At 46.6% G+C, this 13,629-nt stretch overlaps 1 protein-coding gene across 3 annotated transcripts in view; it reads left to right on the plus strand.

Moving 5' to 3' along the window:
- The window catches only part of ptprnb (protein tyrosine phosphatase receptor type Nb), a 20,343-nt gene extending 7,021 nt beyond the window's left edge, over positions 1-13,322 (plus strand). For all 3 annotated transcript variants that reach the window (XM_035526411.2, XM_035526413.2, XM_081710215.1), the window contains 16 exons: positions 1,478-1,654; positions 1,784-1,806; positions 2,021-2,244; positions 3,113-3,192; positions 3,407-3,471; positions 5,295-5,498; positions 5,906-6,169; positions 6,605-6,752; positions 6,869-6,942; positions 7,373-7,450; positions 7,685-7,804; positions 8,209-8,375; positions 10,182-10,235; positions 10,463-10,527; positions 10,815-10,888; positions 12,348-13,322. In XM_035526411.2, coding sequence (XP_035382304.2) covers positions 1,478-1,654; positions 1,784-1,806; positions 2,021-2,244; positions 3,113-3,192; positions 3,407-3,471; positions 5,295-5,498; positions 5,906-6,169; positions 6,605-6,752; positions 6,869-6,942; positions 7,373-7,450; positions 7,685-7,804; positions 8,209-8,375; positions 10,182-10,235; positions 10,463-10,527; positions 10,815-10,888; positions 12,348-12,419 — 1,889 coding nt within the window. In that variant the 3' untranslated portion in view covers positions 12,420-13,322. The remainder of the gene's footprint in view (positions 1-1,477; positions 1,655-1,783; positions 1,807-2,020; positions 2,245-3,112; positions 3,193-3,406; positions 3,472-5,294; positions 5,499-5,905; positions 6,170-6,604; positions 6,753-6,868; positions 6,943-7,372; positions 7,451-7,684; positions 7,805-8,208; positions 8,376-10,181; positions 10,236-10,462; positions 10,528-10,814; positions 10,889-12,347) is intronic.
- Positions 13,323-13,629: the final 307 nt, after the last annotated feature.

Raw genomic sequence — 13,629 nt, forward strand, 5'->3', positions numbered from 1 at the left:
GTACAGAGACCAGCTCACACGTTAGTACAATGACCAGACCACACATTAGTACAGAGACCAGATCACATGTTAGTACAGAGCACAGATCATATGTTAGTACAGAGCCCAGCTCACACGTTAGTACAGAGACCAGCTCACACGTTAGTACAGAGACCAGCTCACACGTTAGTATAATGACCAGATCACACGTTAGTACAGAGACCAGCTCACATGTTAGTACAGAGACCAGCTCACATGTTAGTACAGAGCCCAGATCATATGTTAGTACAGAGACCCGCTCACACGTTAGTACAGAGACCAGCTCACACGTTAGTACAATGACCAGCTCACACGTTAGTACAATGACCAGCTCACACGTTAGTACAGAGACCAGATCACATGTTAGTACAGAGCACAGATCATATGTTAGTATGGAGCCCAGCTCACACGTTAGTACAGAGACCAGATCACACAATAGTATAGAGACCAGATCACACGTTAGTACAGAGCCCAGATCATATGTTAGTATAGAGACCCGCTCACACGTTAGTACAATGACCAGATCACACGTTAGTACAGAGACCAGCTCACACGTTAGTACAATGACCAGACCACACATTAGTACAGAGACCAGATCACATGTTAGTACAGAGCACAGATCATATGTTAGTACAGAGCCCAGCTCACACGTTAGTACAGAGACCAGCTCACACGTTAGTACAGAGACCAGCTCACACGTTAGTATAATGACCAGATCACACGTTAGTACAGAGACCAGCTCACATGTTAGTACAGAGACCAGCTCACATGTTAGTACAGAGCCCAGATCATATGTTAGTACAGAGACCCGCTCACATGTTAGTACAGAGACCAGCTCACACGTTAGTACAATGACCAGCTCACACGTTAGTACAGAGACCAGATCACATGTTAGTACAGAGCACAGATCATATGTTAGTATGGAGCCCAGCTCACACGTTAGTACAGAGACCAGATCACACAATAGTATAGAGACCAGATCACACGTTAGTACAGAGACCAGCTCACACGTTAGTACAATGACCAGATCACAAGTTGGAGCACAAGCTGTACTTTCATGATGGAACAAGGAAGGTGTGAAGGCGAAAAACATGTCTGATGCAGAGCAGCTGATCTGTGAAACATGGATCACTGCTGATGGAAATGACTCACTTGGCTTAATTTATGAATTATGCAGCGTACAAACACGTCTGAACTGCTCAGATCCAAACACATCTGGACTGCTCAGATCCAGTGAATTGTGTCTGGGCTTACAGTAGTACATTCAACATGCTAGAAAAACAAAGTACAACAGAAAACAATGATTGATGCTTATAAATCATAATAATTAATTAATTCCTGCCTATTATAACATTTCTCTCAGTGACTGTAATTGTGTGCAACTCCTGTGTGTGTATGTGTACAGCTGCCTGCATGCTTTTTTAAAGTTCCTCTGGTATCTTCTCTCTCCTGCATGCAGGTTCTGTTCAGAAGAGTCTGAATGACCTGCAGGGTGGCTTTGACCTGTCTCACCTGGACACTGAAGACAAGGGACATCTCTTCGCTGTCCTGTCTCACCTGGACCCTGAAGACATGAGGCGTCTCTTCAGTGTCCTGGATCTGCTGCAGAGTGAACCTGCGATGGCTCTCAGGCAGGGTAAATCCTGCCCACTTCAGTGCTTTGTGCCTGTTCACTATAACAGTGAATGTCTCTGTTAATGGGGACATGGGGAGTACTGTCAGGACTAATGCCGTCCTCATTTCCTTCACATGGGTCACACTGTAGGTTCACAAGCCCCACAGAAACTGGTAAGATCTCTAATCAAATCATTATTCCTGTTAAATCAGTGTTGTATTAGTTACTGATGCTTCTATATCTGTGAGGTTTTTGCTATTGCATAGCATAACCAGCAGATGGCAGTGTTTACACTGACTGTAAATCAGGATTATGAAGATTTCACAGGTGAGTCGTCCTGAACTGAAAATGCACATGAGGTTGTAAAGTGGACGTTGCTCTTTACAGGTGAAAATGACTGAGGGAGCGACAACCCAAGCAGAGGACAAAACTCCCGTCTCCGGCAGGCCTGGACCCTCGCGGCCCCGTGTCATCGCAGGCGGGGCCAGCGTGCTGGGTCCTGCAGCTCTGATGAAACAGGACGAGGGGTGGAACAGAACCCCCAAACCCATACCAGCAAAGAACCAAACCAAACAGAAGGACGAGTATGAATACCTCCTCACCAACCAGAGGTGATGTAAATGGCTGTGAATCCTGCATGTTTGCCAGACACTGTTGTTAAAAGCTGATCATCTGGGCATCAAACAGATGACTTCATCACAACACGCTGAGGGGATATTGGGTGACCAGGTGCATTGCATGTCCATGTGTGTAGTTTTGTCTATTTTGTGTAGTCTGTGATTGGTTACCTGTGAATGTGGACCTGGCTAGTGTGTGTCTGTGTGTGGGCATGGTTGGTGTGTGTCTGTGTGTGGGCGTGACTGGTGTGTGAATGTGGGCATGGCTGGTGTGTCTCTGTGTAGACGTGACTGGTGTGTGAATGTGGGCGTGGCTGGTTTGTCTGTGTGTGGGCGTGGCTGGTGTGTGAATGTGTGTCTCTCTAAGTTATGTGCAGGGAGACTGGAATAAGGTCCAGGCACTGCCTTAGGAAAATCCAATGCTATTCACCCCATATAGGCCCAAAAGTTAGGTAAACTATTAACATAATACATAGAATAAACTATTAACATAACATGGTGTCTCAGTGGTTAAGTTGTCTCAGTGCTTAAGGTACTGGACTAGCAATCAGAAGGTTGCCAGTTCAAGTTCCACCACTGCTAAGTTGTCACTGTTGTTATTTTCTCATGAAATACTGAAACTGACACATTTCTGCATGATTAAAGAGAACCCTGCTCATGTTAAACCTCGGACCCTCAGGGTACCCTGAGCCTAAATTGTGATGAGGTGGAGCCCTATCCCAGGGTCGCCAACAGGAGGGGCTCTACCCCGGGGCCGCCAATATGGGGGAGGTTCGAACTGCCCCCCAACCCTACCCCTCACATCCTTGTGTTTAACAACCTGTTGTCATTTGGCGTGTGTGACTGTGAGTTCTCTTCACAGCGTGGTAGGGCCAACTCTCACACTTCGAGTTCACCCGAACAGTCAGAACCTGAGCACCACAGAATTGGCAGAGAAGGCTGGTAAGTGTGGAGAAGTTCTTCAGGCTTCCCGTCATTTGCTGTCTCTAAACAACACGCAGCATTAGACTACAATGTAGAAACAGAACGAGCAGTCCCTCCGACACCAACCACTGATGGAATTATTAGGATTTTTGAATGTGTATCCATATTTTGTCTTTTGATATCCCTTTGATTTGATGTTTTCTGATCCCCTTTTGCTTTGTTTTCTGAGCAGCAGCTGAGAAGACCTTTCTCGAGCAGGAGACAGGACTGGATGTTCTCCAGACTGGGGTGGGAGAGGTACATAACGGGTTATGCCTCATTATCCGAGCTGGTTTTGACTGTTCACGTCTTCGAGAGAAACGGAAGCAAAGGCTGTGTGCCGTTTGTGTTTTCATGTTAATTCTTCGTCATCAAGCCTAATTTTCTTCACTTCTTTTTCTCCCCCATTTCATGTCACTCAAAGCTTGACGAGAGCTTCTCTGAAGAGCCGTTAACGCGCGCCTCCCGTTCACCCTCATCGCCGTTCGCTCTGTTGCCATGACAACGACTTCATAAGTGTCAAACTGTCAAGCGCGCTCGGGATTCAGCTGCGCGCGGCCGAGGGAAGCATCCCAAAAGCTCTGAACGCGCACTTGCCAAAAAAGCTGACGCTCGTTTTCGCTAATGTGCATCGTATTTAAAGTTGCTGTAACTGCTCGGTACAGTACTCGTGCTACAATTTAGAGGTTTCGGCGAATAAATCTAAATATGTCGTGCGGGAGCGCGTGCCGTCCCTCCGTTCGGGTTCGCAGTACCGGACCGATAAGACCGGGAGCATCACGACGATGCTGTGTTTATTCTGGAGGTGAGTCGCTCCGACCTGCTACACACTTCTTCTTGTTTTAGGTGCACTGTTCGAGGACCGTTAGGCTGTGGAGATATTTGTCAAACTAAAACACCCAAAACTGTTTTAATAAGCTATTCGTTCTCTTCCCCGAAATTGAAATATATGGCTTTTATGTTATTTAATTACATACATTTGTTTATTTTACCGCTGTACAATTGATCTGTTTCACAATGACAGCTGTGATTGCTTTGTGGTATGTACGTAGGTAAAAATAAATTTGACCCATAATTGCCATTTATTTACATTTAACAGTTATAAAATGTATTAAAATGGAGCTTGAACTTTTAATGCACTTTAACATATTATTGATAACAAGGCAGCGATTTCTGATGATTGTCGTAATTAGTGTAGTTGCAGTACTACGTTCGCCATTATCCGAATTACCGGATAAATAAATATACAATAAAAAACAAGGAATAAAACTGAAAAAGGAGAAAGCCAAAGAACGGATTCCCCAAGCTAACAGAGAGGGAAACCTGCTCGCCGCTCAACTCGCTGCAGTCTTTGCACAGACAGTGATGTCAGGTGGGGCGGTTGCTGTGGCGACAAGGTCAGTGCAGTGGGCACGAATTTGATGATGTAATGCCCCGGCTCCTGTGTGGTCTGAGAGCGCGCGCAATACGCGGGAGGGTTTTCAGATCTGTGAGTGATTAGTTGAAGCGCAGAAGAGGCTGTGTTACCCCCCCCCCCTCCCCCCCGCCCCTTCACTTCTCACGTTTTTCTTTTGAAACTCTCCTTTTTGTCACTTTTGATGGCCAAAGGGCTTACATCAGGCATTCCGATGTTACCATGGCAACTGCTGCCCCCACTGAGACGCATGGTAACCCAGACAACAGGCTGGGAGGTGCAACCTCCTTTTGAGATCCTAGTTCTGTCCTGTTTTTGTGTGTGCGTGTGTGTGTGTGTGTGCACGCACACTCACACCTCCTCTCCTCTTTTCTCCAAATTCCATTTCATTAAAAAACAGCACCAAAATAGCATGCCTGGGTGGGCTCTTTAGTAAAAATGGTTACGCTCTCGGCTAGTGAAAAGACTCTGAGTATAATTTGTTTGTTACTGCTCAGTATTTGTAATGCTGGGTGTTAAATTAATAATATTCTTTCAATAAAAGTAACATATACTGATGTTGTGCATATTTGTGTGTGAATGTGGACTAAAACGCCAGGAGAAACATCTACATCAACCTGCAGTTGTTTTTTTCTTCAGAATGTATTTTTTTCCTGATTCTTCACAGAAAAGCGATGGATTGCCAGTGGCCATACGTGTGCAGCACAGCACCGGATGGGTGTTCTTCATATTTGTGGGCGTGGCCTGTGTGGGCGGGCTCCTAGTTGGCTCACTCACCATAGCCTGCCTGCGAAGCCACGCCCACCAGCTTGCCTCCGGGAAGCTGGCCTTGGGTCCTGAGACAGGAAGCAGCACGCAGTCTGTGTATCAGGTGGGGGAAATGGAACTGTGGTGGTCTAGTCTCCCCTGTCTCACTCTGGTCTCACTCTCCTGTCTCACTCTGAACTCTCTCCTTTCTCACTCTGAACTCCTTCTCTGCTGTAGATGATGTTTAAAAAGTGTGTTATATTATATTAATATATATTAGTTATATTAATATATTCTGGTTATATGCTGATTATGAATTTCCTCTGAAACACAGAAAACTTACAATGGCCAATAAATTGCTAAGCTGTATGTCCACTGTATTTGGTTATGTAAATTGCGAGGCTGTTTGTCCACTGTATTTGGTTATGTAAATTGCGAGGCTGTATGTCCACTGTATTTGGTTATGTAAATTGCAAGGCTGTATGTCCACTCTAACCGGTTACTTCTCTCTTCTCCCTGCCCCTCCCCCAGGATCTCTGTCGCCAGCATATGGCTACTAAGTCCTCAGGCAAGCAGGAGAGTGGAGCAGGTGCTACAGGTGTGGGCGGAGTCAGGGGAGGGGCAGTGGGAGGGGCAGGGGGAGGAGTAGGGACAGACACGTCGCGAGTTAGCAGCGTGTCGTCTCAGTTCAGCGACGCCAACCAGCCAAGCCCCAGCTCACACAGCAGCACCCCCTCCTGGGGAGAGGAACCCGCACAGTCCAACATGGACATCTCCACTGGGCACATGATACTGGTACACACACACACACACACACACACACACGATAGTGGTACACACACACACACACACACACACACATACGATACTGGTACACACACACGATAGTGGTACACACACACACACACACACACACGATAGTGGTACACACACACGATAGTGGTACACACGCACACACATACGATAGTGGTACACACGCACACACACACACACACACACACACACCTGATACTGGTATACACACAAACACATGATACTGGTACACACACACTCAAACAGAAGCAGCAATGCCTTGATCAGTCTGACTGTAGCTTTGAGAACCGTTCTTGGGCCATTTTCCATATTACACCAATTACTGGGCGTGAAATAAAAACAATAAAATACCCTTTCCTCCTAACTCTTTCCCTCTCTCCTCCTTATCTCTCCCCCTCTCTCTCTTTCACCCTGCAGGCATACATGGAGGATCATGTAAAGAATAAGGACCGTTTGCTGAAGGAGTGGGAGGCGCTGTGCTCTTACCAGGCTGAGTTCAGCACGGTGCTGATCGCTCAGAGCGAGGGCAACACCAAGAAGAACCGCTGCTCTCAATCTGTGCCGTGTGGGTCCCCTGTTAAGTGCACTCCTCTCTCACGCAGCGCAGAGGGCCGGTGGGAACTGAAGCTCAGCTCCTGTGTTTTTGCGTCAGCTGTGTTAACTGTACTTTGTACTTCACAGATGATCATTCCCGGGTGAAACTGAAAGCCGAGGTTAACCCCTCGAGGGCTGATTACATCAATGCGAGCACCATAGTAAGTTGGAGCAGCACTTCTCTGCATTTCTGCAGCAGACAAGAGACTTCCCCCCTCCAGCAGTGACCCCACTAACCCCTGTCCTGCCCTGGAACAGTGGACATGCGTTTCATTTCTCTAATGGACCTTCCTCATTCTCTGCCAATCACGGAGCAGAAGCACCCCCCCCCCCCCCATCCCCACTTCAGTTGCCAAGGTGACAAAATCCATTTATCCAGTGCTGTGCAGGGCTGCCTCTGGTTCCGGAATCCCTGTCTTGCTGTTGCTATGGCTACATTATATTGATGTAGCTTGGGTGGTGCTGGTTTGGTATCACCCTGTTCTGTAGTGGTGAGGGGGAACATCTGTTAAGACTTCCTCTGCGCTGGACACATGGAGATGAGGGGCAATGCTCTGACCCCTGACTTTGTGTTTCCGTTTGACCCTACAGATTGAGCATGACCCCAGAATGCCAGCATACATTGCCACCCAAGGACCACTCTCACACACCATCTCTGACTTTTGGCAGGTCAGTCTGGGTGTGTGTGTGTGTGTGTGTGTGTGTGTGTGTGTGTGTGTGTCAGTCAGGGGGTGCACATGTGTATGTATATGTGTGTAAAAGTAAAAGTATTGCTATGAAACTTTGAGAATATGGGAACTACTGGCAGCTTTGATTGGTAAATAGGAGCTCTAAAGATCATGTTTTATGATAAGGTGTGTGTGTCTGTGTGTGTGTGTGTCTGTGTGTGTGTGCATGATGTAGATGGTGTGGGAAAACGGCTGTACTGTGATAGTGATGATGACTGCACTGGTTGAGGATGGCGAGAAGCAGTGTGATCGTTACTGGCCTGATGAGGGCTCTTCCCTCTACCATATCTATGAGGTCTGTATGTGGACTCTTCCCTCTAGAATACCTAAAGCATTTTCATAAGGTTATGATTAGGGTTAGGACTAAGATTAGGGTTAGGGTTAGGATTAGGAATAGGATTAGGGTTAGGATTAGGGTTAACTTTAACCCTTTTTTTAAGGCAGACATTTCAGATCACGATGTCAATTCAAAGTTAGTGCAGACAGGTGCAGACCCAGTGACTCAGCAAAACATGTAACATTTGTTTATTTAACTATAAATAAAGTATCATGATGAGTGGTGTTTTTTTTTTAAGATTAGCTCAGCTCATATATTGTGACTTGATGTCTTAACACACTTTTGCCATCATCTTGGCTAATGTGAGATCAGATCCTGTAATCTGTGTGTAAGTGCTGTATGCATCATGACATCACGTGCAGGTGAACCTGGTGTCAGAGCACATCTGGTGTAACGACTTCCTGGTACGCAGCTTTTATGTGAAGAATGTGCAGACGCAGGAGACGCGCACTCTCACTCAGTTCCACTTCCTGAGCTGGCCAGCGCAGGGCATACCAACCTCCACCCGCCCCCTGCTGGACTTCCGCAGGTACTGCACCACACACACGCAATCATTTCCCCCAAGATTTTTATAAATTAGTCCCCTAAACTCCCGTGTTTCCTCTGTTGTGAGTTTGTCCCTCTTCTTCCCACATCTTTATCTCCCATGTCTTATCACTCTTACCTCCGCATCTCACTACCTCCTGTCTCTCTCTCCCTCTCTCTGCCTCTCTCTATCGCTCTCCCCCTCTCTCCCTCTCTCTTACCGTCCTCTCCTTCCCTCTCTGCGTGTACGATGGAGCACAGCGGAGCCCGTGGTATTGCATGGCTGTCTGTGTCATTTTTTGTGGTTTGCAGCTAGTAATCAGACTCCAGTTGCATAGTCACAAAAATGAGCACAGACAGCTGTGGCTGCAGCAAGAGCAGCGCTGATGACACGCTCCATCGTCCCCACGCTCATCACCTCCACCCTCATCACCGCCACGCTCCATCGTCCCCCACGCTCATCACCTCCACCCTCATCACCGCCACGCTCCATCGTCCCCCACGCTCATCACCTCCACCCTCATCACCGCCACGCTCCATCGTCCCCCACGCTCATCACCTCCACCCTCATCACCGCCACGCTCCATCGTCCCCCACGCTCATCACCTCCACCCTCATCACCGCCACGCTCCATCGTCCCCACGCTCATCACCTCCACCCTCATCACCGCCACGCTCCATCGTCCCCCACGCTCATCACCTCCACCCTCATCACCGCCACGCTCCATCGTCCCCCACGCTCATCACCTCCACCCTCATCACCGCCACGCTCCATCGTCCCCCACGCTCATCACCTCCACCCTCCTCACCGCCACGCTCCATTGTCCGCACGCTCATCACCTCCACCCTCACTGCCACGCTCCATCATCCCCCACGCTCATCACCTCCACCCTCATCACCGCCACGCTCCATCGTCCCCCACGCTCATCACCTCCACCCTCATCACCGCCACGCTCCATCGTCCCCCACGCTCATCACCTCCACCCTCCTCACTGCCACGCTCCATCATCCCCATGCTCCATTACCTCCACCCTCATCACCTCCACCCTCATCACCACCATGCTCCATCGTCTCTACCATCCACCTCCTCCACCCTCATCACCACCACGCTCCACCACCTCCACCCTCATCACCACCACCCCTCGTCCGATGGCTCATTCATCAGCCTCTCAGTCTTTCAATCTGCTTTCATGCTCTCTCTCTCTGGGCAGCCAGTATCTCAGTGTGTCTCGTCATCTTTCATATGATCCCCCTAGCTCATGTCTGCTGTCTCTCTCTCCTCATGTCCGCTGTCTCTCTCTCCTCATGTCCGCTGTCTCTCTCACCTCATGTCCGCTGTCTCTCTCTGCTCATGTCCGCTGTCCCTCTCTCCTCATGTCCGCTGTCTCTCTCTCATGTCTGCTGTCTCTCTCTCCCCATTCTTCCCACCTTCCTGGGACATGTGCGTATCACTGCTCTGTCTGGCACTTGTATGTACTTAATGATTTATTGAAACTGAGTCTTTTGGCACTCATATACCAGTGGTAGCAAGGGTTAACCCTAAACCCTAACCCTAAACCCTAACCCTTAATCCTAACCCTAAATCCTTAACCCTAACCTAACCCTAATCCCTAACCCCTAACCCTAACCCCTAAACCCTAATCCTAACCCTTAATCCTAACCCTAAATCCTTAACCCTAACCTAACCTAACCCTAACCCCTAACCCTAACCCTAACCCCTAACCCCTAACCCTAGTGTTGTGCTTATATTGTGGTTTTGTCTCTACTCTGTAAGTGCGAGTCTTGCTGTCCTTTCTCGTGCGTCTCCTCAGGAAGGTGAATAAATGCTACCGTGGACGTTCCTGCCCCATCATTGTGCACTGCAGGTACCCAGTGGCACCGCCCACTTACACTGTTTATATATTGTGTGTGTGTGTTTATGGCCTTTGATCCTTTTTACTTAAACACCTTTGTTACAATATGTCCAGTGGATCCAGCAGATCGGTTTGGCCCAGTGTGTTTAGTCCTGAGTGTGTTTAGTTCTGAGTGTGTGTGTGTGTGTGTGTGTGTGTGTGTGTGTGTGTGTGTGTGTGTGTTCTCCTTTCTTCTGCAGTGATGGCACAGGCCGAACTGGAACATACATCCTGATTGACATGGTTCTAAATCGCATGACTAAAGGTGGATCTTAAGATGTTTGTTTTTAATGCCTACCTGCCATTCCGTCTGCATAACACCTAATATAACATCATCCTTAAATGTTAGTCCCATATAAGTAGACTTGTATGTTTATCTGTTTAGTGTTGGCAGGGCCACAATGACCTTGTATTTCAGTCTAATTCTACATGAAACAACGGGGGATTGGTTTGCCTTAGTCTTTGGTGCCTGGAAAGGATGAGCTGTGTTTGGAATGATGTAGGAAGTGCTGTGTCTGAGGTGTGTGTGTGTGTGTGGTGGTCATCACACAGGGGTAAAGGAAATCGATATAGCTGCAACCCTGGAGCACATCCGTGACCAGAGGCCGGGAATGGTGTGCAGCAAGGTATGACAGCACAGTCCACACTGGGAAAAGACAAGCTCCCAGTACAAAGCAATAAACAGCACTTTCAAGTGCAGTACTCTAGTACTGACTCCAGTACTCACACTTGCTGACTCTTGTTGACTCTTGCTGTGAGGTGTGTGTGTGTGTGTGTGTGTGTGTGTGTGTGTGTGTGTGTGTGTGTGTGTGTGTGTGTGTGTGTGTGTGTGTGTGTGTGTATATATGTGCTGAACCCTGTGAGGTGTGTGTGTGTGTGTGTGTGTGTGTGTGTGTGCGCGTGCGTGCGTGCGTATATGTGCTAAACCCTCTGAGGTGTGTGTGTGTGTGTGTGTATAAGATAAACCCTGTAAGGTGTGTGTGCATGTGTATCTGTGAGATGTGTTTTTATGTGCTAAACGTTGTGGTGTGTGTGTGTGCGTGTGCTAAACCTTGCTCTCCTCTATGAAGGGTCGTTTAGGGTGAAATCAGTGAAACACTACTTACGCATACCTATAAAACACTTGCACATACCTATTAAACAAATGTGCATAAATATGAAACATTTTCACATAAATAATCTACTACTTACATTTGTGTGTGAAAACTTACACTTGCATATACACACACATGCACATTCATTCACCAATGTGTAAACAGTTTAACTAGGTTTGTGTGCATGTGTGCAGTAGCGTGTGTGTAAAGCAGTTTTCAGTGCACCCGGGAAGTCATTTCATTTGTAACAGAAAGGCAGATATTTAACATTTGTACAGCACGCTCATCAATATGAGGTGAAGAGAGGTATCTAAAAAAGGAAGAACATCGTCATGTCAGCATCTAATTCTGATTATACGACAGTTTGAAGATCAAAGACAATAATGAAGGAATATTCTTACAATTCCAACATTTGGAATTGATCTATGGATGTTTGACACAGAAAACATATTGGTCTCCCACCACTAGAAAACACTAGTTTTATCACATAAGAATTTTAAGCAAGTTTTTGAATACACTCCAAGTGGAGCTAGGGAGAACTATGTTCAGATATTTAACGTTCAAACATTCTAGCGTTAACTGAATTAGAAATGATAAGATTACATGCTATGTAGCCTGTAGACCTGCTGGTAACGACGTGGCTACATCATACCATTAGGCTACATGTTAGCTTCACAGTGTCCTCCAATCAGCCTACAGTATGTAAGAAAATATTCAGAACACATATCTCGTCATCATTTATTAGAATATACTCCCGATATCAATGACGTTCGTATCTAAATATAATTTCTAATAGCTATGTGCGATCATTAACCCACAAACTTAAATTAATTTCACACGTGCACAATCTTAGTTAAACTCTCTGTTTATGCACCAGTGAATTAATGTGCATGTGTGTGTGTGTGTGTAAGTAGTAGATTATTTATGTTAAAATGTTTCATATTTATGCTCAAGTGTTTCATAGGTATGTGTCATACTCCTCTTCCTGTAGGACCAGTTTGAGTTTGCGCTGACTGCTGTAGCTGAAGAGGTGAATGCCATTCTGAAAGCTCTGCCGCAGTGAGACCAGCTGGACCACACACAGACACACACACACACACACACACAAACACATACACACTACAGCCATGCATGAGAGAAACCATGCTGCATGAACCTGCCTGCCTAGACGACTCCAACACACACACACACACACACACACACACACACACACACACACACACACACACACACACAAACACAGATGCACATGTGCACACACATACACACACACATACACACACACACCATGCATGAGAGAAACCATGCTGCATGAACCTGCCTGCCTACAATACTCCAACACACACACACACACACATGTGCACACACACCAACTTGGGCTGCCTTCCTGAACCATACACCGTCTAATGTGGGCTTGGGTTGAAGTTTGCAGAGTCTCCACATATGCAGCTAAACTTCGTTAAGAAAATCAGACCCATTCCAGATTCATCAGGTTCCCCCTTTACCCTTGACCCTTGACGCTTTCCTGAGTTTAAAAAATGAAATGAGGTGAAGAGCAATCCTCTGGCCTCGTGTTTACCATTGGACAAGGTTCCGCCTCCCCTCTTGTTACCATGGTGATGGCATTGTCTCCTTCCCACCTAAACAGTGCTCTGAGTGTTTTTCCCAGGCAGCAGAAGTTTAGGGAACACATCTGATCTGAGATCTGTACAAACTCTGTGTCTCCATCTCTCTCTCTTACTTGTGATCAGTTTATTGTTCTTTCCCTGTTGCATAATACTATAAAAATTACATAAAAATACGTTTATATATATATATAAGATTTTGTATTGTGTGATTAATAAAACCTTTGTGAAGTGATGCAGCAGCAAACTGTGTACGTGAGTTTTATATTTTATGCGTTTTACATGTTTTAGATGTTTTATGTGTTTAATGTGTTCCAGTGTAATAAAGCATGTGCACTTAAGGTTTTGGGGTTTTTTTATCTAATGTTTTTTGTTTGTACTTTTTTTGTATAAGTGATTTTATTTTCATGCTGACAGTCCTGAAAGATAAGAGCAGAACATTCTAGTGAAGAACAAACTGTACAATTATTTTAATGGTCAAAGAACTGCTCTGAATATAACAATATGAATATGAATATAACGGTAATGGTTGGCACCAGGCCGAGGCCCCCTCCGGCCCCCAGAGGGAGGCCTCGAGTCAGGCACGCCACTAATCAGGCTTAACAGCCAACAGCTAGGCTAGATCTTATATAATCCCAGTGACCCAGT

This window comes from Electrophorus electricus, chromosome 3, assembly GCF_041902795.1.
Source record: "Electrophorus electricus isolate QZ-2024a chromosome 3, ASM4190279v1, whole genome shotgun sequence".
NCBI lineage: Eukaryota > Metazoa > Chordata > Actinopteri > Gymnotiformes > Gymnotidae > Electrophorus > Electrophorus electricus.